Source organism: Mirounga angustirostris, unplaced genomic scaffold (assembly GCF_029215605.1).
Source record: "Mirounga angustirostris isolate CCGP_5_RB_7025 unplaced genomic scaffold, mMirAng1.0.hap1 SCAF_1, whole genome shotgun sequence".
Lineage (NCBI taxonomy): Eukaryota > Metazoa > Chordata > Mammalia > Carnivora > Phocidae > Mirounga > Mirounga angustirostris.
Window position 1 is genome coordinate 102,249,805 of NW_026991709.1, and position 25,932 is coordinate 102,275,736.

The following is a 25,932-nucleotide window of genomic DNA, read 5'->3' on the forward strand; positions in this document are numbered from 1 at the left end:
AAAAATTATATTTCTATACACCAGTAATGAATAAACTAAAAATGAGATTTAAAAATTCCATTTATAATGTCATATTTAGGACAGAAAACCTCCAAAACAGGAATTTAACAGAAGAAACACAAAAACTGTATAGTAAAGGCTATAAAACATTATGGTATGGATTTAGACCCAAATAAATGGAAGACATCCTCAGTTCGTGGACTGTTAAGGTTTAAAATTATTAAGATGGCAATACCGCACAAATTGATCTACAGATTCAATGCAACCTGCATCAAAATCCCAGTTACCTGCGTCCCCCCACCCCCCGCCCTGAAACAGAGCAGTTGATCTTAAAATTCATATGGAAATTACAGGGACTCAGAATAGCCAAAACAATCTTGATATCAAAGAACAAAATTCGGGTGCCTGGGAGGCTCAGTTAAGCATCTGACTCTGGATATCAAGGTTGTGCGTTCTAGCCCTGTACTGGGCTCCACGCTGGAATTGGAGCCTACTTAAGAAAGAAACAAAGGAACAAAATTAGAGGACTCCTGATTTCAAACCTTTTTACAAAACTACAGTAATTAAGACAGTGTGTACTAATGCAAGGATAGACCTACAGATAAATGAAGAGTCCAGAAATAAACCCTTACATTTATGGTCAATTGACAAGGATGCCAAGTAAATTCAATGGGGAAAGAATAAATAGTCTTTCCAACAAATGGTGCTGGAACAACTGGACATCCACATCCAAGAGTAGAATTAGACCCTTTACTGTATTATAAAATTAACATGGATTAAAAACCTAAATGTAAAAACTTTACATTGGATTATGTAGTTTCTTAGATATGACAGATAAAACATAAACCAAATTAAAAAAAATTAGGCTTTATCAAAATTTAAAAAATTGTGCTTCAGAGGAAACCATCAAGAAAGGGAAGACAATCCACAGAATGGGAGAAAACATTTGCAAATTATATATCTGACAAGAGATTTGCACCCAAAATACATAAAACAAAACAAAACTCTTACAACTAAGACAAATAAACCAATGAAGGAATGGGTAAGGGATTTGAATAGTTCTCCAAAGAAGATAAACAAATGGCCAATAAGCACATGAAAAAATATTCAACATTAATAATCAGGAAATGCAAATCAAAACCACGAAAGGGGCGCATGGGTGGCACAGTCAGTTAAGTGTTCAATTATTGATCTCAGCTCAGGTTTTGATCTCAGGGTTGAGAGTTCAAGCCCCATGTTTGGGCTTCACACAGGGCGTGGAGACTATTAAACTGGAAGCTTTATAAATTATGGGTAGGACATGGTGTAGCAACAGTGGGAAAGTTTGTCAGTTCCTCAAAAAGTCAAAGAGTTAACAGGTGACCCAGTAATTCTAATCCTAGGTATTAACCAGAAAGCTGAAAACATGCGTATGCACAAAAATCTGCATACCAATGTTCAAAGCAGCATTACCCATATAGCCAAAACATAGAAACACCACAAATGTTCATCACTGATGAATGGATAAACAAAATGTGGTACATCCACACAATGGAACAGCTTGGCAATAAAAAGGAATGAACTGATGATATATGCTACAACATGGATAAATTTTGAAAATCTAAGCCACACACAAAAACCTATATATTGAATGATTCCATTTATACAAAATGTCCAGAACAAGTAAATAAAAAAGTAGATTGTAAGTTGTGGGGGGTGGGAGATAGGTAGTAACTGTGAATGAGTAGATTTCTTTTTGGGGTGATGAAAATATTCTGTAATTAGTAGTTATGGTTTAACAATCTTATAAATATACTAAAACCCATTGACCTCGATACTTCAAAATGGCATATTTTATTTTTTGTGACTTCTATCTACATAAAGATTTTTGGTTTTGTTTTTTTAAAAGTAGTTACTGATAATGGGAAAAATATAACTACCAGTCACTCTAATATTGGAACGTATATTCCTTTAGGAGAGGTATTATAAGGTTTTTTCCTACAACTATATGACGTCAGGACCTAAAAATAATCCTCAAAACGTATCAGGTGTTCACTAAATAACTATAAAGAAAAAAACTAGGGTTCAAAATAAAAAAGCAATTTGCACTTTAAAATTAAATTACAGGTAGCTTATTATGAATACCCACCTTATCCAAACCTATGAAGGTTGCAACTCCAATATTTTGTCGTTTAAGGAAGTTCACACAATCTTGAGCTGTATCAATAGAATCAACAACAATGTAGTCTAATGCATGACAACAGGATGAAATAGCAACATCATATTTTTCATCAATTGCTCCTAAATCCCCCTAATTAAGAGGAAGGGGAAAAAAAAAATCAATGCATATAATCAGTAAGAAATTAGGCACAGGATCATTTCATTACAATTTCTACAGATTTGTTACTTTTACTTGAAAAACTATACTTATGCATGGTTTAAAAAACACAAAAAGGGTACACAATGAAAAATATGTGTTCCTCTCACTCAACCTTCCCCTTCTGCAAAGGCAATCACGAGTAGTTTTTAAACATACCTTTAAAAAAAATTTATAGATATGCAGAATTTGAATTAATGAGCACAAAATGAAAGAACTGTTTGTTGCATGAAAACACGTGATTTTAAAATCTTTCAACCGTAAAAGTACTATGGCTTAAGCAAAATAAATTCTAGAATAATAAAATTTTTAATTATTGAAAGCCAGCTAGGATTATATAGGTACTGATGAAACACATTTGCCTACTTCTCTATTAGCCATGAAGCAGCATCCACAGACTAACTTTATTTTTCCATGAGAGCAAAAGAATAGAATCACATTATCTCCCAAGAAAATAAGGTGGAAGTCACCTGACATGAAGACATGGAAGAAACTATGCTGGGTAATTTTCATTTGCCTTTACAAATCATTCTTTTTCTGCTTCCTTCTCTGGAAGGCTGACTAAGGAACTACACTAACTGGCCCCCTTGGTTCTTTAGCTTTAGAGAATGTGAGGTATCAATGAGCTAGGGATGGCACGGTAGAGATGAATGGGGCTGAAATATTTTCCCCATTTCCTTCTGGCCAGCTTCTAGCCATGGCTACAGTTCCCTTCCCTCTTCAAGTTCAGGGGCACTAACGGTCTCCAGTACTGCTAGTCTTGGGTTTCTATATTATCCCTTGTTGATTTCCCTACATTCTAGCCACAACCTTCAATATAATGGTATAAAACACAGAATTTATCAAATTCTTATTTTTTTAAAAAAGAATAAAGTGGTTTTGTTAGTTTTCCTTATCACAACTAGTTAGTTTTCTTGGTACGAAAATGATAGTTATCTGAAACTACAAAAGAAAAAACTTCCTTTTAATATGAGATAACCGATACCACAAAGAATTTTATCATGCTTGAAGAGCAAAGTGTTTAAAAATCAATGTCTTTTAAAACTAAATGTTATTCCATGTACAATAACTTAGTATTACAGTTCTTTAAGTCAAAGAAAGAAAATTATTTACAATATCTTTCTTAAGAAAAATATATAGTCATTTCCAAATAAATCTACTTTACCAATCTTCCATATATTCCTGGAATCCTGCCAGATTTTTTTTCTTGAATTATTGCATCAAGGACTTTCCCCCTACTTCGATTCATTGCTAAGGAACTCTTTGCTTCCTCAACTTTTTGGAAAAGATCACGAACCAAACTTTTTAATTTTATTTCTTCTTGTGTAAGTTTTTGAAGTTCTTTTTCTTTCTAAAAGTGTAAAGTGAAGAAAATGAATCCCAGAAGCATATGCCCAACCACAGCACAGAATCAGTTGCAATGCCTCATAAAAAAAGGAAAGACCAATAATAAATACTTGAACCAGAACTAAACTTCCATCTTGTAACCGTTGAGACTGGGTTTGAAATATGGATGAGTTTTCCAATTTTAAAGGAACATAAATTATTTGGGTCAATAATAAGGGAGAAGCAGACTCCCCGCTGAGCAGAGAGCTTGATGTGGGACTCATTCCTGGGACCCCACGATCATGACCTGAGCTGAAGGCAGATGCTTGACTGAGCCACCCAGGTGCCCCAGTGTATCTTAATTCTTAATGTCCACATTAATCAAAAATGGACCTTTGTACAGGACCCAGAATATGGGTTACTGGGCAGGACTATGGTTATACTGTGCTTTGCATTCTAAATAATGAAAGATACTTATATTTATTATTATATATGTATTTTTTTTTAAACAATAGCTTTTTAAAAAAGATTATTTTAGAGAGGGAGAACATGTGCCCATGGGGAGGGGGGCGGGACAGAAGGCAAGAATCTTTAAGGAGACTCCCTGCTGAATGTGGATCTCCCCCTTCTACTTGGGGCTCCATCCCGTCATCCATGAGATCACAACCAAACTGAAACCAAGAGTTGGATGCTCAACTGACTGAGCCACCCATGCACCCCCAAAATGCACAGCTTTGAAATGAAAGAGAACATGGTAAATGAATAGTATTACTGCTATACAAAAATGTCAGGCTGTCAACAAGAGAAACCATACACATGTACACAAAACCCCAAACTCAGTTTCTCAATCTCTTAAGTTACAGCAGCCACTTTTTTTCTGACATTCTCCCTATCTCCTGGCTTTAAATTATTACCTCTATTACCAGTCACAGTATCAAGTAAAAGCTCAAGTTATAAATATAATTTATCCCCAAATAAACTGAATCACCAGCAAGATAGAAGTAGCCACTAGATATAATGTAAGTTTACATTTAAATTCTAATTGGCCGGGGCGCCTGGGTGGCTCAGTCCTTAAGCGTCTGCCTTTGGCATTGAGCCCGAGCCCCGCATTGGGCTCCCTGCTCAGTGGGAGGCCTGCTTCTCCCTCTCCCACCCCCACCCCCCGGTTGTGTTCCCTCTCTTGCATTCTGTCAAATAAATAAAAAAAATCTTAAAAATAAATAAATTCTAATTGGTCATGAAATTCCCTGATGACCAAATAGTGTACATTTTCTCTTCAAACAGCATTTTCTATTGCCATCTTACCCAATGAGGCTCTGGAGATTAAAGTTGTGAAATTCCTGAGAGACCTAATTCACTCAAGGATAAGGAAGGGAATGCCTAATGAGCTAAGGTAGCTATCTTGATTAGTTTAAAACAGTATGCAGTCCCAACAACAAAAAAACTGTATCCTTAAGTTCAAAACCAGAAAAAATATACTAAGATAGATGGTATGTATATTCATTCTTACAGATATATTTAGGTTTTTCATTTACCCCTGCATACACTGTCTACATTTAGATTTAGGGAAACACAAACTTTCTTTGTTTAAATTATTTCTGTGGGAAATAATGGTGGCAGTAGCAGTGTTATTTACTGTTTGACACTCTGGGGAGAATATAGTTCCTTGATAGTCTCAATTCATACTGAATACTGAAATACTAACTCCAGTCTTTTGGGGAAGATTACACTAAATGAAAAAGGTAAATCTATCAGTCACTTCAGATGTTTAAATTAGAAAAAATATATATAAATATATAAATTGATAACAAGGGTTGATGAAATACAGAAGCAACGATTTACCTCCTTTAATTCCAGTTCAGATTGAGGGAGTTTTGCTTCTATTTCTCTGATTGCAGCTTTCCTCTCTTTGAGAGTCTCAGAAGCTGCAATTAGAGCTTCCTTGGCCTTACTTAATTGAGACACCGCAGTATTATGACGACTGAGATAGATATCAAGTTCTGATTGGGCTACATCCATCTTTGAACGTGCTTCATTTACCAATTTGCTGAAACCCATAAGTTCTTTCTCTCGACTCTGTTAAAATATAATGGACTCCATTAAATCTGAAATACATTTTCAAACCTAAGCTGAAATGGAAACCATACATGTTGAATTCAGCTTTAGAGATTCTACAAACATAATACATAAAAATAATTCTTACAATTTGAACTGGACTAGTAGTTTTTGCCTAGTTGCCAATGTTCACTCACAACACATAAAGTCTCTTCCCAATTAATTTCACAAGAGCTTAATGAACTAGATATAAATACGCTCATTTTGGAGATTAAAACAACAATAAGAGTGGTTCAAAGAAGAAAAACTTGAGTCTAAACTCTAGATCCCTGGTCTTTCTACATTACTTTACCTGATGGTAAGGTATAAGGACTATTCAGCAGTTTCCTCAAGTATATTTATGTTGAGAATCTTTGTAAATTTTAGAGGTAAGTCCAGGTAATCCTCAACACTAGTTATTTTTTGACAAGTGAGCAGAAAATATGGGCTACTATAACTGACTGTGTAGAAAGGATCTATATATTAGAATAATGGCATATGAAAGGCCCTTACAAAAGCTCAATCCTTTCCTTTCACACGTAAGGGAATAGGCCCAGGACCAGGGGTTATGTGCAAAGTCATCAGATCATCAGTTTAAATGTTTGATGGTGAAAATCATGAACACTAACATACACACACACTGCTCCTGATGTTCTAGGCCTATTCTGAATGTATGAATTCTTTAACATAACAATCTCATGAGGTAAGTACCATCATCATGCTCATTTTGAGGAAAATGAGGTCAGTTTTAATAACCTGCTCCAAGTCATGCAATCACTCTTAAGTGGTAGAACCTCTGTTTTCAGCTACTATATTATGTTGAGGAATGAAGACACTTGGATGTATGTCCTGGCTTTGTCATTAACTCAGGGTGCCAAGACACATAGAAATACTCAGTATGCATTAGATGAGCAAATGTGAAAATCTGTATCCATAAAGTATTATATCATGAAAGCTATTGCATTATCTACTGCCATTTTATCACATGGGCATCCTACTTGTAAAGTTTTGTAGTGCGGCATTAGAACGTGCCTGTTCCAAAAGAGAATCTGCTAAATCTGTAACTTAAAACAAAAAAACCACAAAACCCAAGAAAACTTTACTGATGTATACAAAGTTTGTATAGAAGTCTGTAACTGATGTATGTAAGCCTCACATAATTTACTTATATAAGTCAATTCAATTCAATTACTATTATAATTTCTACTCAATAACCTCAGTTTTGTCAAAGGCTGTGGTGAATATAAACAAGGATAGATAAGCTTTGTGCTTTATACTCTTGTTGGGCAGGTAAGACTGAACGGTAAGGTATAAGGACTATTCAGATATGACCACCTCACACTCTCGTTTTATTAGTGAAGTGCTAAAGTTCATTATTTCTAGGCACTTTACGTAAAAATATGTACATTTTATTTTCACGAAGATTCACAAGATGTTAATATTTTCTTCCATTTTGAGAGGAGGACTTGAAGACATAACAACCCATGCAAGATCAGAGGTAATAAATGATTGATGTAGGATTTCAACTGAGAACTGACTCAAGAGCCATGGTTTTAAACTATTATACAAGTGCTACAGGAGAAAAGAAAGGTAGGTATCAACCTGTTGTTAGTGTGGTTCCATGATTTCATAGGTGTCAACCAATTAAATTATTTTCTTGGTAACTTAAAAGGAGACGAAAAAGACTATTTGATGAAATCAACAGACTTAAAGAATGACATATAACAAAGTATTTGACATGATACATTTCTTGCCATCACCATAAATTCTCATTAACTTTTTTAAAATGGGAAAGTAGAAAACAAAAAGGGGAAAGAGTCTAGGCTGTTTTTAGGAACATTAGATATCAGAAGTCCAAAATCCTTCCAGCAGTTCAGTTTTTACTATTACGCAAAAACATTAAGTTAAAAAAAAAAGTCACCAAAATAAACACCAACTGATAAAGAATCTTACTTCTTTTTCTTTCTGAAGACCTTGTGTTTCCTGTTTAAGGCTATCCATAACTTCTTTTAATTTTTCTTCTTCTTTCTCTTTTTCCTTCTCAAGGGCACTGTTTCGAGTTGTTGTTTCAGTTATGATCTTCTCACTCTTGGCAGGTATACTTTTAAATTCTTCAACCTAAGATTGTAAAATAAATTTACAGGAGCATATGCCTTGAGACTATCTAGTATCATCAATATTTGACTTATTTAAAACTGTTTCTCAGCATCCTCCTATCTGTGGTTTCCTTTGTAAATCAGACTTGAATTAGCTGGCTTTAGCAAATACTTTAACCATTTACTTCATTTCTGTGCTTTCAGTTTAGTAGAAAAGTTAATTCTATGAATTCCTCATTTGTTAAGGAAGAAAATCCTCCCTAGCTGGCCATCAGGTCTTTCTTCCTTCTGCTCCACTTTCAGGCTGTAATTACCCTTCTTCACTAATTAATACACTCTGACTACATGGAATTTCCCAGACTGTCCTTCATGGAATATTGTAACTTACCGCAGATTACTTTTATAACCCCTGGCCTCCCTGAAATCCTAAAATCTTTCATGTTACCCTTCCAAAGTCACTATGTAGGACTAGTACCTTATTCCATTAATACCTTTTGGTAATAAGCACTTATTGACATTTGATGCCTAAAAGCTAATACTTCTGTAAGTTATAAATTGCCCTAGTCTGTCCAATTTAAGGGTTAACTCTCATATCCATGTTATTTTGTTTATCCTGATTACCTAGTAGCAGAGTTCAATATTTCCCAAAATGATGACCCTCAAAACACTGATTCACACAAGATTTATTCCCATACTGAGCAGAAAGTATTTTGTAAACAAATGCATTTGGAGAAATACAATGAAGGACTCCCAATTCATTATCAGGGACTCCTAGGAAATTAGGCATTCTGGTCCGAACTTGTTTTTAAAGTCTCAGAATAGCTAATCAACTCCTTGTGAATTTTGAGCTTTCCCTTCCCTCCTTTCCAAGAGGGAACTCCTACTCTGATACGCTTTACTTGACTTTTGTAGGAGGCAGGTAATATTTTTAAAAGTTCAAAATACATAACCAAAAACATCTCTTTAAACCATTACCCTAAGAAAAAGAAAACTATTTTGTTGATCAAATAGAATTGCTAATTTGGTAAATATTTCCCTAATAATGTATGTCACAGAAAAATAAGCTCTAAAACTCAAGGCCAATGAATGCCAATATTTACCTTTGGAGAAAAAAAAAATCACATTCAGAGATAAATGCTGAAACACTTAATATTCAGAATACTAACCCATTTTCTTAAAAATAAGGGACTGGCACATCCATGAAAAATAATGAAAATTAGATCTAATATTCAGATTCTTTTAAAACCTACTTTTTCTTTATCTTTTTGAAGTTGTTTCTCCAGTTTTTTGGCTTTACTTGAAGCATGTTTTAATTTTTCCCGAACTTGAACATCTTCCAAATCTAGCTGTGTAAATTTTGCTTTATTTTCCTCAATAAATTTTGTAATTTTATTCAGTTTCCTAGCAAATAAAGAGAATTACATCACTATTTTGGATATTCATTTAAAGCCATGTTTTATGCTCTGCCTAGGACACTGCTGCTGTAAACGTGACCAAACTCTTACAAGGAGGTGGAAGATCCTACAGCTATCCATTTTCAAACTGATCTGCACCTCCCACTAAATTTGAGGGAGCCATTAAGATGTGATTATGAGAGTTGTTTTGCCCTTCTAAGCTAGATAGGAAATACTACATTTTTGAGTGACTATAATGTCAGGGTATAGCGAGAGTTTACCATAAACTTAAGTAAAACTCATTTTAAAGAAAAAAAAAATCACATAGGTAAGAGATACTGGTGTCACTGAATACTGACAGAGAAAGATCATGATAAGACTTAAAAAAAAAAAAAAAAGCCTATCTAGAGTAAATGATGACCTACTTTTACCTCAATTAGATTTGTGGACTGTTTATTTTTAAGACAACTAACCTGTCAGGTTAAATGCTTATTTTTGATGTGATGTTTTGTGTTATTGAGTTCTGCCGCTAGGGGGAAGCATCCTCTGCTATTTTAAGACCAGTGTTGGACATTCGATTTATAATAATCAACTGGATACAGGGCAATTAATTTATTTCCTGTTTGGAAAGGGAAACCATTTTATATGCTGGCAAAAGCATTACACTTACGTGCTGGCAGTAAGTTTATATATAAACACACACACACACACACACACATAAAAACATGAACTCAACCCAAACACTTCTAATACTTTCCAAAAGATTATTACTTCTCTACATCCTTTACAGCTTTATTCTTAGCTTTCATTTCATTTGACAGTATACTGCTCTTCTCATTAATTTCTTTGGTATCTTCATGAATTTTTTCCTTTTGAGTTTCCATTTCAGCAATTCGTTTCTGCAGATCATAACTGGAAAAAAAAAAATCAGAGATTTTTTTATACATAACCCACCTCCCAACTAAAAGTAGGATACTTAAAAGTCAACTTCGAGGACTTCAGGGAAAGGTAGAAGAGTAGGAAGATCCTAAGTTCACCTCATCCTAAGGCTACAACTAGGTAACACCCACATAAGTGTAAACCCAGAAAATGATGAAGACTGGCAGAACAGAACACTTTCCAGAGCTACATGTAAAGAAGAGGCCAGCCACGTTGAAGATGCAGTAGGAAAGGCGGAGACGTGGTTGGGACTAAAGGGACCCATGGGACTGTCCTTGGGAGGGGTGCCGTAAGCATGGAAAAAGGAGAGTAACAGACCCTCACATCAAGAATCCCAGGCATGGGGAAGAGGAATCCCCATAACATTTGGCTTTGAGAAGGGGGGGGGGGCTAATTTGGAGAGTTCTGATAATCTGTGGGGTGTCACACCTGGGACTTTTTAAAAAAATCAGCAGGCAGAGAGGGGAGGGTAAGAGGACATGGAGATCTGACCCTTAAAGAGACAGCACAACAAAAAGCCACAAGGAGATAGAGCATAGAAGCAGCAGTTTGAAAAACGGGTTTATGTGAAAGAAATTTATTTACTAATCTCAGAGCATGTGCTGGAGGGGCAGACACCTTTAGGAGATTCTTCCAGGAACAAAGGAGCTGGCAGGAGCCATCCCTCCTCTATCTCCCAGCCTAGATACAGGGATACCTGTGTGAACCACTGCAATGCCAAGACTCACCACCTATCTTGCTAAGAGCTTGCCCCATACCCCCATTCTCTTGCAGTCCTGACCCCTCCAATATGCCCTTGGCCAGAGCCCATCCAAAGTGGTGCCACAAGCCAGCAGCAAGCAGCACAGACAGGAGCCAGCACTGCTCCAAAGTGACACCTGCCCTGGGGAGAAGGGAAGATAACCACACATACCAGTCTGACTAAACCCCAGCAGTGGGCTGGGAGCAGACATCTGGTCTGGCTGCAGGCCCTGCCTACCAATGAAAGCTCAACGGATAACAGGGAAAGTGTCCTGCAGTTCAGTGCTATTGCATCTCTGGCAAATTCCTGGTCTAATTCAACTCAAGCCCAAAGTGGCCCCAGATTGACGCACTAACAACACAGGGAACAAACCTTGCCCAAAAGGCAGAGAGAACCATTGCAGACTGGACTGAAGGCAAATGTGGCTTAGCCACATCAGTGGGGCACATGCAACACATATAACAGACATCCCTGCGGTGTCAAGTTCTGGTGAACAGGGGACATTGCATTGCAGGACACTACAGGACCTCTTCTTCATAAAGTCACTACTTTCAAGAGCAGGAGGCATAGCTGAATTTCCTAACACACAGAAAAACAGAGTTGGACAAAATAAGAAAAGACAGGAATTACGTCCCAAATTAAAGAACAGGACAAAAATTGCAAGAGAGCTAACAAAACAGAGATAAGCAATATGCCTGATAGATAAAGTAATGGTCATAAAGATCCTAACTGGACTTGAGAAAAAGAGCAGAGGATCTCACTGAGACACTCAACAAAGAAACAAAAAACACCAACCAGAGATGCAGAACTCAACAACTCAAATTAAAAATATACTACAAGGAATAAATAGAACAGAAGAAACAGAAGAATGGATCAGTGACCTGGAGGACAGAGTAATAGAAAGCAATCAAGCTGAAAAGGAGAAAAAAATTATAAAAAATGGAGAGGGAACTCAGCAATACCATCAAGTGTAATAACATTAGCATTACAGGGATCTCAGGAGAAGAAAGAGAAATGGGGGAAGAAATTTTATTTGAAGAAATAATGCTGAAAACTTCCCAAATCTGGGGAAGGAAACGGAAAAAGAGAATTACCATATGATCCAGTTATTCCACTATATCCAAAGTATATAGAAACACTAATTTGAAAAGATATATCCACCCCTATGTTTACTGTAACATTATTTACAACAGCCAAACTATGGAAATAGCCCAAGTGTCGATCAAAAGATGAACGGATAAAGATGTGGTATGGGACACCGGTGGCTCAGTTGGTTAAATGTATGCCTTGGGCTCAGGTCATGATCCCAAAGTCCTGGGATTGAGCCTGGCGTTGCGCTCCCTGCTGGGGGTCCGGGGGGTGGTGGGGGGGGGAGGAGTCTGCTTCTCCCTCTCCCCGTGCATGCTCTCTCCCAAACTCTTAAAAAAAAAAAAAATGTGGTATATACACACACAATGGAATATTACTCAGCCATAAGAATGAAATCTTGCCATTTGTAACAACACGGATGGATCCAGAGAATACAATATTAAGTGAAGTAAGTTAGAGAAAGACAAACACCATGATTTCATGAATATGTGGAATTTAAGAAATAAAGGAACAAAGAAAGACAAACCGAGATTCTTTTTTTTAAGATTTTTTTTTTTTTATTTGACAGAGACACAGCGAGAGAGGGAACACAAGTAGGGCAAGTGGGAGAGGGAGAGGCAGGCTTACACAAGTAGGGGGAGTGGAAGAGGGAGAAGCAGGCTTCCCGCGGAGCAGGGAGTCCTATATGGGGCTCCATCCCAGGACCCTGGGATCATGACCTGAGCTGAAGGCAGACACTTAACGACTGAGCCACCCAGGTGCCCCCCCCCTTTTTGAAGATTTTTTTTTTTTTAAAGAGATTCTTAACTACAGAGAACAAACTGATGATTATCCAGAGGGAAGATGGGTGATGAGATGGGCCAAAGAGGTGAAGGGGATTAGAAGTATACTTATGAGTATGGAATATAAAATTGCTGAATCACTACAGTGTATATCTGAAACTAATATATAATAAGTTAATTATATTAAAATTAAAATGAGATAAAAACAATCAACTTTAATAATATGGTAAAAAACCCTAATTTAATGAATTCATTACATAAAATAGTTTTTAGATTTTTTTCTACTTCATTCTTTATTTTTCTCTAATATAGGAAAGACAGGGCTTAATGTCAGAAATAAAAACTAAGGGGGCGCCTGGGTGGCTCCGTTGTTAAGCATCTGCCTTTGGCTCAGGTCATGATCCTAGGGTCCTGGGATCAAGCCCCACACTAGGCTCCCTGCTTAGCAGGAGGCCTGCTTCTCCCTCTTCCACTCCCCCTGCTTGTATTCCTTCTCTTGTTGTGTCCGCCAAATAAATAAAATCTTTAAAAAAAAATAAAAACTGATACATTAATGTACTTACATGTAATATTGACAGACATGATTCTTTTTTCTAAATATTTCATTTTCCAAGGTAAGAAATTCAATGGCTATGTTTTTCTCTCCTTCTAAGGCGTCCTTTTCCTTTTCTACCAGCTTAACTCTGTTTAACTACAAAAATTTAAAGTGTACAGATTACTCAAATATACTTTATATGTATAGCTTCAATTTCAAATACACCCACATTAGACAAAAACATCATTAATAAAACACTGTTCATTTAAATGTCAATAAGAAATATAAAATTCAATCTAAAATAGTAAAGATTTCTTTAGTAATTCCAACTTTAGTATTTGACTCAGCAGAATTTGTTCAATAAACAAAAGTCTGACTTGCAATAGAGTCTATAGAAGATTCACCTTCTCTCCTCTGTGTTCATTTAATATTTCAACTCTCCGACACAAGATTTTAATAGGCTCATTTAGCCGTCCGCAACCAATGATATCTTCTAAATATTCAAGCATACCCTCATCATGTTCAGTCTGGCCTTTTGGTTTCATCATAGCAATTTGTTCAACTTCACCCTTAAAAAAAAAAGTTGTATTACACACTTACTGTGTATGTTTAGTCATATCGATCTTAATTAAGAATTAGAAACAAACCCAACAGTAACCAACAACTAAATGAAGTCAATCAGTAGTTTAATGAGATTTAATAAGATACAAATAAAAATGTTTTCTCCACTGGTGTTGAGTTTTCATTTTCATAGGTGGTAAGAAATATATATTTATACTCCCTTACATAAACGCTTACAAAAATTACAACATAGTCACATACACATATTAGAGCCAAAGAAAGATTCCCAATCTAAAAAGTTCATTCAATATAAAAAAAATAAAAGTATTAACTTTTCTATGCAGCAAAACTCAGCAAGGAATTTGCACAATCTACAATTACTTTGGCAATATTATCAATTGTTAATAACATAATTAGAGTTCCTGTTCTGAAACAATGAATTTTCAAAAAGATCCTTCATCGCTCAACTGTAGTAGGAATCCTGTCCCAAGATGGTGTATTATTTAACTTTCTCTATAAACCTGGTGTTCTGAGTTCCTCAACAAGTGCTAGACTTTATAAGGACAACTCAAAACTCAATGTCCTAACTTTCTTAAAATCAAGACCATTAAATAAAAAGGGAAATTACCTAATTTCTTATTACAAGATATCCAACTGACTGAAAACTTAAAGGTCACGGTACATATGAACTTGGAAAACTTATTTGCAATCATTAATATAACAGCTTTGAAGTGTAATTAAAATTCTTAGATTAACATTATTTGTATTTATGTAATTTAATTACAAAGAGAAAATAAAGAAGAAAAATGCACAATCAGTAACCTTCAAGGCTGACTGCCAGGCAGCCATTTAGTTTCATGGTGGAGAAAATTTTGTCTGAACATGCTCAGGCAAAATGCTGCTGCTTTCCTTCACAGGAGTAGCCTGTTTGTGCTCTTACAACAGAAGAAAAGGAACAGGCAAGTAGAAAAAAAATACATAATATGCCTTTATTTCAGCAAAATAGCAAGGGTGAAAAAAAAATCAAGAAAAAATACACACAAAAAGCATATCACTTCCTCAATTTAAATATTCTAAATATTTATGAATAAACCTCAAAAATCTGGGTTAAATCTTGCTAACGTAATGACAGTCATATTTACTAAGAGCTCCCACATTAATATAAGTAAAAAACAAACAAACAAACAAAAAACTTGGGGCACTTGGCTGGCTCAGTCGGTAGAGCATGCCACTCAATCTCAGGGTTGTGAGTTCAAGCCCCACATTGGGCATGTAGCCTACTTAAAAACAAAAAAACCAAAAGCAAAAAACAAACACAAACAACAAACACCACCCCCCCGATTAAAAACAGCTCATTTTAAATCTAATCACTGAAAAGCATAACTTTTAATATTTTTATACGCTATCACCCTTCTGTAGTTAACACAACAGAACATGATTATCAAATACAAAGTAAAATGTTATCCAAAGAGCTTATTTTTATTTCTCTGTAACCTTCAGTATGTATAAATTAGTGTTTTAACTTAGTGTTTACACTAAAATATGTAGATATTTACATAAAACATTTTATTCTGCTTTCAATTATCAGGTCCTTCCAAATGTTTGCAGTACTAGCTTTAAGTCTTAGACAGGATTAAACCATGGAATAATGTCCAAAGTTTTGGATTACAACAGGCAAACGCCAGCCTTGAAGAAGCAGAGTCTTACTCAAAGTTTTTAACTAGGCAGGGTTTATCAACAGCAACACTACTGACATTTTGGGCTGGATATCCTTTGTTGTGGGGAGCTCTGCTGGGCATGATAGGATGTTTAATAGCATCTCTGACCTCTATGAACTAGATGTCGGTAGCATACCCTCCTACCCTCAGCTGTAACAACCCAGTGTCTTCAGACATTGCTCAATGTCCCGGGGACAGAGATGCAAAACTACACACAGCTGAGAACCATTGATGTTGAGGTAATAGTTTAACTCTTTTTGTTGTTTGTAACACAAACAACAAATGTCTGACATCTGTTATTCTAATATACTACCTAATTCAATTTGAGTATCTGAACACCTGTTTTAAGATGACTGAAAAACTATGACAAGAGAACTTACATCTTAGTCAAATGGGCACAAGGTATTACTGAGTAGATATTTTTCAGATAGCCAGAAGTTAGGACTCAATGTAGTTTACACTGACAAAAATATTCCTAAAAGCATCACACTTTTCCTGGCCAAATTACTGAAGAGATGGAATAATGCTATTAGGAGACTGCCTAGCTTGGAGTAAAACATAGGTGTTGCTTCTTTTGGGTTATTTGTTCCTCTCTCCCCAGTTAAAATGATGGCTATACAGCTAGGATTTTTCATTCTAATGAAGTTGCAGTCTGTTGAAAATAAAAATGCTAAAGACAAGGACATTTATGAATCAAAACAGTTCCATTACAAGTGCCACATAACATTCAGTTTTAGATTGTTACATGGCACTCATTTTTTTTTTTTTTCCAACCAGTTATCAGATTAGTACTACGGATTCAACAAACTATTAGAACATTTAGGCCTCTACCTGTCACTTATTAGGACTACTATGGTACTCCAATGACAACCTGGGACCTTTCTTATGGCTCTGTTCCTTGACGTTTTTTGCCTGCCTTACCATCTGCTACTATTTGCTTTCTTCTTTTTCCATTTTGCACCATTTCATATATACTCTGTTCACAATCTGTGCCTGGAAGACCCTCCCCCGCCCCTGAAAACATACCTATTCCATGTGAAATTATACAATATAGTTTTAACCTGGGGCAATAAGCTCCATAGATTTCAGAATGATTTTAAAGCATCAACCTAAATTTAAAGTCACCCGTCCATATCAAGGCTCTAAATCACAAATAATGGTAGCCATGAAAACATAAAATTTCAAGGTGCTATAATAGTAGCATCTGAAGCCAGACAAGTCCTATAGGCCTCCACAGTTATCTCTAGCTTCTATACCTTCAGTAGACTGAATAAGATTTTAAGCATTTTTTTTGCTGTTATTTACTACAAACTTCCTTTAAGTTGTATCAGAGTCATTAAACAACTGTGTAAAATACCAACTATGGTTTTTAACAGTAACATACAAATTGCAAACATATTTCAAGAAAATATTTGTAATAACCAAGGGCTTAAACCTTAACTTACTAAGTAGGTGGCAAATCAGGATATTTTGATTCAGTTGCACCATTCTTTGGTAATCTATTTTACAGAAATAGAGTTTAAAAATCTAAGAAATAAATAGGTATGATGCACTTTATTCTTAATTCACATGGAATCCAAATTTTAGCAAGCATGAACAACAAGAAACTCAAGTCCATAGCTATATTAAAACCTTTTTTTCCTAATAAGGCCTGAAGGAGTCTTATGATAAATATGGGTGTTTGCATCAAAACTAAATGGCGCCGATTTACTGGGCTCTGAAGTTTTTTTAAAATTTTTATTTATTTGAGAGAGAGCACAAGCGCCCACATGCTGGAGCACAGGGAAGGGGCAGAGGAGGGGGGAGAGGGACAAGCACATTCCCTGCTGAGCACAGAACCAGATGCAGGGCTGGAGCTCTCCACCCAGAGATCATGACTTGAACAGAAACCAAGGGAACGCTCAACCAACTGAGCCACCCAGGTGCCCCTGGGCTTTGAATTTTTATATTGTCTTGATAATCTTTTTATTTTCTCCATCTTCCACTGTACCATAAATTACTGTCCTTTATGTTCTAATAAATTTTTATTCTAATTTGCTCTGTCAGCTGTCAGAGGCCAACAAACCAAATCACCAAGGTTAGTATTTCCCTAAAATAAATAAATAGAAAGGATAATGCTTTAGTAGGTGGACTGCTTGATGTCTACTCTGGTTGCTTAGGGGTAGTTTTCTTTTATAGCTAAGGCTGTTAAATCAGACACTTTTGGGTAACTGGTAAAGCTAAAAAAACTTTTGACATAGCATAGACTTATTTCTACAGGCTAAGACTATAACCCAAATAGTTTGTAGGACATGCCAGGCTTGGGAGAAGTATTACTGGGGAAAAAAAAAAAAAAAGGAAAAAGAAATAAATTGGATTAACCTAGGTCTGAGTTATCTATTTCCAAATTACTAAACAACAAGAAAAAAATCTTGGTTCCTATTTAAAGTTCTAATTCAGGTTTTATAATAAGACAGAAAGTATATGAAATTGAGAACTTTGACAAAGCTAAAATTGCCTTAATAGTTGTAGCTTTTAGGAGTTTATAAAACCATTCCTGAGACCGCAATCGTTAGTGTAATTCTGAACTATCATAAAAGCATTAAGGTTATCATTCTTCTAACTTTAGAGCAAATGCACCAAAACCAACTAAATCTCATTTATACATAGTTACCATGAAATGCTATGGAGACCTAACAAAACCCTACTTATTTGCACCAACAGTTATTACAATGGGACAAAGGCTTTGAAATTAAGGTATATATAAATGGGGACATGTACAAACATGGGAAGTACAATGGCCAATTATAATCTAACACTTTTTGAAGGCATGTATAAGTGCCTCTAAGGATAAGAAACAGGGCTTAAACCATTTCTGTATCTTTTATATCATCTTAGCACATAGCCTCATTAGGTACTCATTTGAATCAACTGATGAAATTTAAAATGGATTCAAATACTAGAAATGCCTACTTCAAAGAACTACTAAACCAATATAAACACTGTAAAAATGTTTTTACAGACTTCTAAAATTTAGTGCTGTTTAATCTTAAAATCAATTTTCACTTTACCTAATTTAGATTACTGAGGCTGTTTAGCACTACCACTGGCCAAACAGTCTATACGTTTTATTCAAACTAAGTACTTATGTTTTGATATTATGCTGTCTCCAAGTTCCCAGCCTCCCAAATCACATTAAGAGATATGTTGAATGGGAGAGAAGATAATAAAAAAATCACATTTTTACTTACCTTCATCTGCTTTAAAGCTAGTGCAGGAGTCTAAGCTTTTGAAAAGTAACTGAATAAACACCATAGAAACCACCGTCACTTTCCCTCAAGCTTTTAAATAGGGTATCATTAGTTCTACCTAGTCCAATCCCTGTTTCTTCTTCCTAACAAGTGAATTCCTAAGGTTCCTATCTGTAAACTTAATCAAATGGAAAATCTGTTACTTGGGAAGTTTACCTTGATATTAAAAATGTTTTAAATAATTTTTAAAAGGACACAAAAAGATTGTGACTATATGAGGACAAATGGCTAAGCATAGGTACTTCAGAAACACATGTTTAACAAAGTTGACAGTTAAAAAAAATTACTGTTATTTACTTCTTTGGGAAGTTATGACTATTTAGCTTCCTTTATTATGGAATTATATAGAAAGCTGCACTGAAGGAAAAAAAATTACCCTTACAAGGGTTAAGATGAAGTCCACTTTATTTTGAGGAATCTTGGCACCGGTGTAAAATTTTGACCAATTATCCCAGGATGATAGTAAATAGCAAATAATAAACAAAAAATAAACACAAGAATAGGTTCCTGCAAAATGGTATTATCAAATACAGTATTATAGAGTGAAATAACTTATAATCCACAATTAACCAAACCAAATCCCAGAATATGAAAATCCATATAACAGTTAAATTTGATTAAAGACACACATACATACACAAATACACACAGCTTTATTTTCACATTTATGTAAATTCAAATTCTGTTTAGAAATATATCTGCAGCTGATTTTCCCCAACATTCATTTTTTAAATAAGTCTGGGTTACAGAAGTATTACAAATGCACCATGCCTGGTAACAAAAGATAGTAATATAAGTCATTCCAGAACAATGGGAACTGACTGAGAACACTCAGGCATCCTAACAAAACTTGCAGTATGAAATCAAAATTCCCAACTTAGTTTAAAATCAGTAGCATAAGACATTAAAGAATATCAGCAGCTATTTTACATCACAATATAGTTTTGTTTTAATTATGCTCTTGGGAGATTCTGGATAGAACATAGGAAAAGAAAGGAGCTTCAAATCAAAAAGGAATTTTAATGTATCTGACAAAGCCATGTTTTACACTAATAACTTTTTGAAAGGTAAGACAAAAGAAGAGGTATTTTTCTTACCAAGCAAGGCTGGTAAAACATATCTTTACTCAAAGAACACAGGGTTAATTCAACTCAACACCAGGTACTTAGTTTTATACCCCTCTAAAAAAGACTTCAAGAGCTGTGATACTTCAGAATGACATATGAGTTACTTTCTGATCTTCCAATATTTAGTGGTTCAAGCAGGCCATTCTAGCCAAAACAAAAACCAGCTTGGTAAACTTTTAGTTAACCACACTAAGTGTTAAAAAAAAAAAAATTAGTAAGGCACTCAAGTAAAATTGTCAAACACCAAGTGTACAGAGTTTTTTTCGTTTTTGTACTATTTAATATTAGTACAGATGAGAATAAGAACAAAAGTAAAGGACTAAGAATTCTTTTCGTTGTGCTATTTAATATTAATACAGATGAGAATAAGAACAAAAGTAAAGGACTATTAAAAAATAATGAATCTCATTTAAAATATTATCTTAAAGGAAAATACAAACAGTAACAATAAATAGCTGTTATATCCCTGTCACACTAAAGCAGCACAATAATATTGGTGTTTAATATTTATTTCACTACGCCAATATTTACGTGCTGCTAGAGCGGAACAAGTATGCCAGTCCATCCAAACATAAACGAGGATCTTATGGTGAGAATAGTTTTGAATGAATTTCCTTAAATTTCTAGAGCAGCAAATAATGATTCGCATCTTGACTGTAGTATGTAAACCATGATGTGCTGCTACAGTACTTTAAGGCCTCAATAATACAGGATTCATCCAACAGGGGGGAATCCCTCTAAACTTTATTGGAAAAAAAAAAGTAAGAAAAATAAGAGAATCTCTGAAGTCTAATAAACTTACCTGCAAGATTAAAAATCTATTATGGTCTAGGTCAATTCCATGGCTTCGAAGAAGATTTCCAACATCCTTAAACGTTGTCTTTTTCCCACTTATGTGATAGACAGAAGTATTATCTCTGTAGGCAGTTCTGGATACATAGAAGTTACTGTTAGGAATGACTTCATAATCATCCCCTTCCTGTTTTGCGGAAAAACAAAACCAGAAAACAATTGTTGGTACTAAGTCACAGGTCTGCACCAAATTTCACTCTCTTCATATTCAAACAAATTCTATGGATTAAAAACTTCAATCGAACATGCATATAAACTGGCAATAGTTCTCAGAAATAACCCTTTTAGCAAAGAATACTTTCCAAGTTTTGATCCCTTCCTCGTAGATCACAAAAACCAAAAAGCCAAACAAACAGAAACAAAACAAAAAACCCACCTCCAAACAAGTCTAAAAATATATTTGACTGAGAAAAGAGCATTTGAAGTGGGATAGGAATCTTACCATATCTGAAACAAACTCACCCAAATTATTAAACCATGTTGACAGATTAAATTACTAGTCCATTTTAAAAAGCTGCAAGAGATGATTCAAGGAAAGGAAGGTAGTAATGGCATAACATGGCTTAGTTTTTTTCTTTCTTTCTTTTTTTTTTTTTGGTAAACAATATGCCATTAATGGAAGGTATAAAGAAGTGCAAAGAACTGATAACTACATACCCCCAATTTCTAAAAAAATCAAACAGATTTTAAAAAATGAAGTACAAAAATACTTTAATATTAAAACTGGCTTTCCCTTAAAAGCTTTGCCATTTCGAAATTATGGCTTTTAAAATTTATACGAATCAAACATAATTATAATAAGCAAAGAAATCAAACCTAATTTACTGGCAATCATTTTCCAACCTTAACTGTACAATAGAAAAGCACTAAGAAACAAAATTAAAATAGATGCCACCATGTAAATTTAATTAAAGCCCTTTATATTAAAAAAAAAAATCTAAAAAACAAGCCAAGTCACATCCTTGCTTCATTATGGAGTTTTCTATATTTTTAGGTTCCAACCGGTCATTTTTAAGCCATGAATTTCCAAAGTTAGCTATTCAACAGACAAGAAAAAAACCAGTACCAACAGAACCATGTAAATAATCTAAGTAGACATTTTACCTAAAATTGTTTCTTTTTCTAGAAAACAAACATATTAACTTCACCTTTTCTGTTTTAAAAGGGTAGTTTTATTTATAAAGGATAGTTTAAACTGAAGCAGAGCTTTTATATTACACACATATTACATTAGTATGTTATTACTAATAACATTAATGTGAATTAAAATAATGGAGATGATAAAATTAGTCATCTGTTACATTTTCAAATTTAAGTAATTTATCTGAAAGCAATAAAAACAGAACTTTAAAAATGAGCCCAAAATTTATAGTGAAATAATGCCTAGTTACTACTCAGGATACTAAAATTGCTCAATGTTTTATTCTGAAAAGTAAATACTACTATGAGCTACTTATAATTCATTCCCCTGGCTAAAAATTTTAATATTTTAAGTTTAACGGCTGCTACCACCACTACTCAAAAAGAAAATACGGTTTTGGAGGTAATGAAATCAGTATCTGGGAGCTAATAAAATCAGTTATCTGTTCTGCTTTAAACATACATTGATTTTTAAAAGGCAATTTAAGCCAAAAATAATAAATGCGCAATGTATGGAAATCCTGTGTTCCGTACTTGAAGTTGCAAATAACTAAATACTCCAAAGTCCCTTACCTTATCAATTATCTTCTGAAAATGAACTTCTACAGTACAACTCTGAATGTCCTTGTGTTCATCAGAATTGTGTATTAGTACCGAAAGTTTTTTAGATCTTATTTTTTGTGCTCGATAGCCAAACACAAAAAGCATAGAATCAATAACATTGGATTTACCACTGCCATTTGGCCCAATAATACAGGAAAAGCGCTGCATAAAAAGAAAAGAAAAAAAAATTTAAAGTGAAGTTTAAAAAGGTCATACTATACAACTTATTTTAATTTAAACCTCTTGCCTTTTTTACTTGCAGCAAAACTATTAAGTATTTAAAAGGTTTCATTTCAACTTGTTTTCTTACATCATGTTCTCCTTTATCACAAGCTTCAACACTTTAAATAAGACCATATTCTAATTCCAACTCACTTTACAAAATTCATTCTAATAGAGAAAATACTTCTTCAAACAAAAGACTCACCAATTCTACTCAGTGAGGGAAAACTTAACAGCTAAAGAGGTACCAAAGATAACCAGGATAAACAAAAACTAATTTCAGTTGTCTAAAACACAGGAAACATACCATGTGTTATCAATCAGGATAAACATGGTAAAATTGAAATATCTTGTAATAAAAACACATTACCCTATAATAGTTATTTAAAATAGTCAAATACCTTATGAAAAGGTCCCAGAATTTTTTCCCCAGCATAGGATTTGAAGTTCTGGTTTACAATATGAGTTATCATAAGCCGAGGAGCTCCAGCTTCATTGGCCATTGCTGGAGGCGGGGGAGGAGGGATGCTATTCAAAATCTCTTCTAAACTTCTATTATCAATTTCCTCACTTGGTGTCCCTAAGTCAGTCAAAGGAAAGGGAAAGCAAGGGGGGAAAAGCCTGCATTAGTGCAATTAGTTCGTAGAACTACTGCCTGCTAATCTTTGGAGAAATGTTATTTATGAAACCTAGGAATCCTTATTTTCCACTTAAATGTATTATCCCAAACTCAGGAGAAATGAAAATCTTTCAGCTTCGTTTTATAAAGAAAGAAATTCTTAAAAGAAAGGACCACCAGTCACAAAATCCTACAAAAATTTCTCTCTTAGGAGTCAAAACACTACAACATAAAGCAGGTCTGGGAAAACCACAACAACCTGATTCTCTGCTCCGCGCCTAAACAGGTGGATAAATCCTAAGGCTCTAGATCTAACTTTCTCCGCATCTCTGAGCACCTGGAACCTTAACTTTGGACACTCAAGAGCTCCAGCGACCCTGTCACAGGGGCATCCTAATGTCACCTAATTCCTGTACTCACAAAAGCTACGGTAGTTTCGAGTAAATTATCATCATCTCTTTAAACGCAATTTAAGACCAGGGAAGTTAAATTAGGGCCAAGCAACTTTTAAGACACAATCATGTTAATTCTGTCTAGAAAATAGTCCACTAGCTATTGGCTGACCATGTCGACTTCCGCAGAAATACAAGGCCACAAACAAATTCATAACTGTAGCCACGTACTTGCCCCAATCCCCTCCAGCACCGTTACACCGAAATTGCACGAAGACTCCGATCTCTGAACATTGCCAAATCGCTTTCTTGAGCTGCTCTACGGGACCGACACGCGACCTACAGACGTCAACGCCGCAGCCCCTCACCTCCGCGACCCCAAACACCAGCCAGTCCCGGGTTGGGAGCGGACCCACCCTGGCCTCCCAGCGCGTTTTCCTGCGGAGTCGCAGCGTGGTACTCACCTGCGGTAGCAGGGGCCGGGCTGCCCGCGCGGCCGGGCGGGGGTTCCGGCTCCGCGTCGCTGCTGGTGCCGTCCGGGGACTGCGGCGGCTCTTCCCTTCTGCGCCGGGCGGTGGAAGGTTGGGTGCCTTTACGGGGCATGGTCGCTGGGGCCGGGGGAGAGCCAGGAGCAAGTCAGCCCGCCGGGCCGCAGGACGGTACATCGGCACATTCCCCGCCGGCGCCCGCGTCGGACGGGGGCTTCGGCCCCCACCCCACCCCACTCGGGGAAAAACTGTCCGCCCGTTTCCGAAAGCCCCGTTTACAAAACGCCGCTCGACGCCAGCGGGTGCTCAGTAAAAAAGGCACGAAAACCCCAAGTGCCAAAAAGGCGGGATTCGTTTTAAGTCCGAAGCAAGTGGGAAAACCTAGACGTGCCTGGTTATCAAGCAAGGATAGAACTGCTTAAGTTCTTTTTATTTTCTTAATGCCCACCCCCCACCCCCGTCCTCCCACAGAAGGGTTTAAGAATCTTATCCTTTAACTTCCTAACGAAATAATTCCTATACGCCGGCATTTACTGACATTCCCACGCTGCTGGGGTTAGGGAAGCAAGCGCACAGACTTTGTGAGAAGAGTTCTATTAGCTTTAGGTTTGGGGGACTATCAACTCTTCCTAGAGTAGCTAGTAAGACTAACGGGCGGCTCGCCGCCCACCTTCCCCGCCATTTAGCTTTGGCGCCGTTGACGGCCCCGAGGCTTCCAGGTCTCCTCGCTACCGTCCGACCCGGAAAGGCGGCCGGAGAGTGGGGTCGACTTCCAAATCAGACACAGGCAGCGCCTGCTCCACTTCAGTCATCTTGGGGTGGCGGGGTGTGTGCCTCCGGGGCCCACTGCGGAATCTCGTTGGGACAATAAACTACAAAAGGTCACCAGTAAGGGCTCAGACCCGGTGATTAGTCCTTTGGGAGAAGAGAGAAGGTCAGGGGGCCGGGGCAGGGAGACGCCCTTTCCCCGACAGAGACCGGGATTTCCGAGAAGAGATCCGTGAGGCTTAGAGTCTGCGTCCCCCGCACCCCCGCCGAGCGACGCTTAAGTGGCTCAGAGAAGTGGCGCCCGCGAGAAGCGCGCGGGAGTCCCGACTGCCGGGAGGCGGCCGAGGGGGGAGGGGTGACAGCGAAACAAATCTCCCGGCGGCAGCCTCAGCCCAGAGCGGACTTCGGCTGCTCCAGCTCAAGGCCTCTACTTTCCAGGCGCCCGCAGACGGAGCAGGAAGTAAGAGTGTGACAATCTGATCAGGAAAAGAAGTACTTTACCTGCGGGGCAGTCCACTCACACCAAAGCTGGAAACCGTTGTACAGCACCCCCGCTCCTACCGGTGTTTCGGCTCCGGGTCCTTCACTCGAAAATGGCGCCTAAAATACAAACTCGAACGGAAATTCGTTACAAATGCGCGCAATGCTTTCTGGGAACCACTAATTTGAAAAAAATGCGGCGATTACCACCGCCATCTTCTGGCCGCTTACACGCATGCGCGAACTCCTGGCGGGACACTGGCGGCAGGGCAGGTTTATATTAAGTGAAAAGGCAGACCAAAGCACTGTTTTGTCTGAG

The 25,932-nt window shown here is 36.6% G+C and overlaps 1 protein-coding gene across 2 annotated transcripts in view; it reads right to left on the reverse strand.

The window, feature by feature from the left end:
• SMC4 (structural maintenance of chromosomes 4) overlaps positions 1 to 25,785 on the reverse strand; it is a 37,769-nt gene extending 11,984 nt beyond the window's left edge. For both annotated transcript variants that reach the window (XM_064585772.1, XM_045903460.3), the window contains exons 1-13: positions 25,635 to 25,785; positions 24,342 to 24,485; positions 23,268 to 23,446; positions 22,615 to 22,806; positions 20,852 to 21,028; positions 13,758 to 13,922; positions 13,382 to 13,509; positions 10,038 to 10,178; positions 9,123 to 9,273; positions 7,730 to 7,894; positions 5,525 to 5,758; positions 3,522 to 3,707; positions 2,129 to 2,290 (exon numbers count right to left, since the gene is read on the reverse strand). In XM_064585772.1, coding sequence (XP_064441842.1) covers positions 2,129 to 2,290; positions 3,522 to 3,707; positions 5,525 to 5,758; positions 7,730 to 7,894; positions 9,123 to 9,273; positions 10,038 to 10,178; positions 13,382 to 13,509; positions 13,758 to 13,922; positions 20,852 to 21,028; positions 22,615 to 22,806; positions 23,268 to 23,446; positions 24,342 to 24,480 — 2,019 coding nt within the window. In that variant the 5' untranslated portion in view covers positions 24,481 to 24,485; positions 25,635 to 25,785. The remainder of the gene's footprint in view (positions 1 to 2,128; positions 2,291 to 3,521; positions 3,708 to 5,524; positions 5,759 to 7,729; positions 7,895 to 9,122; positions 9,274 to 10,037; positions 10,179 to 13,381; positions 13,510 to 13,757; positions 13,923 to 20,851; positions 21,029 to 22,614; positions 22,807 to 23,267; positions 23,447 to 24,341; positions 24,486 to 25,634) is intronic.
• Between the last annotated feature and the right edge of the window lie 147 nt (positions 25,786 to 25,932).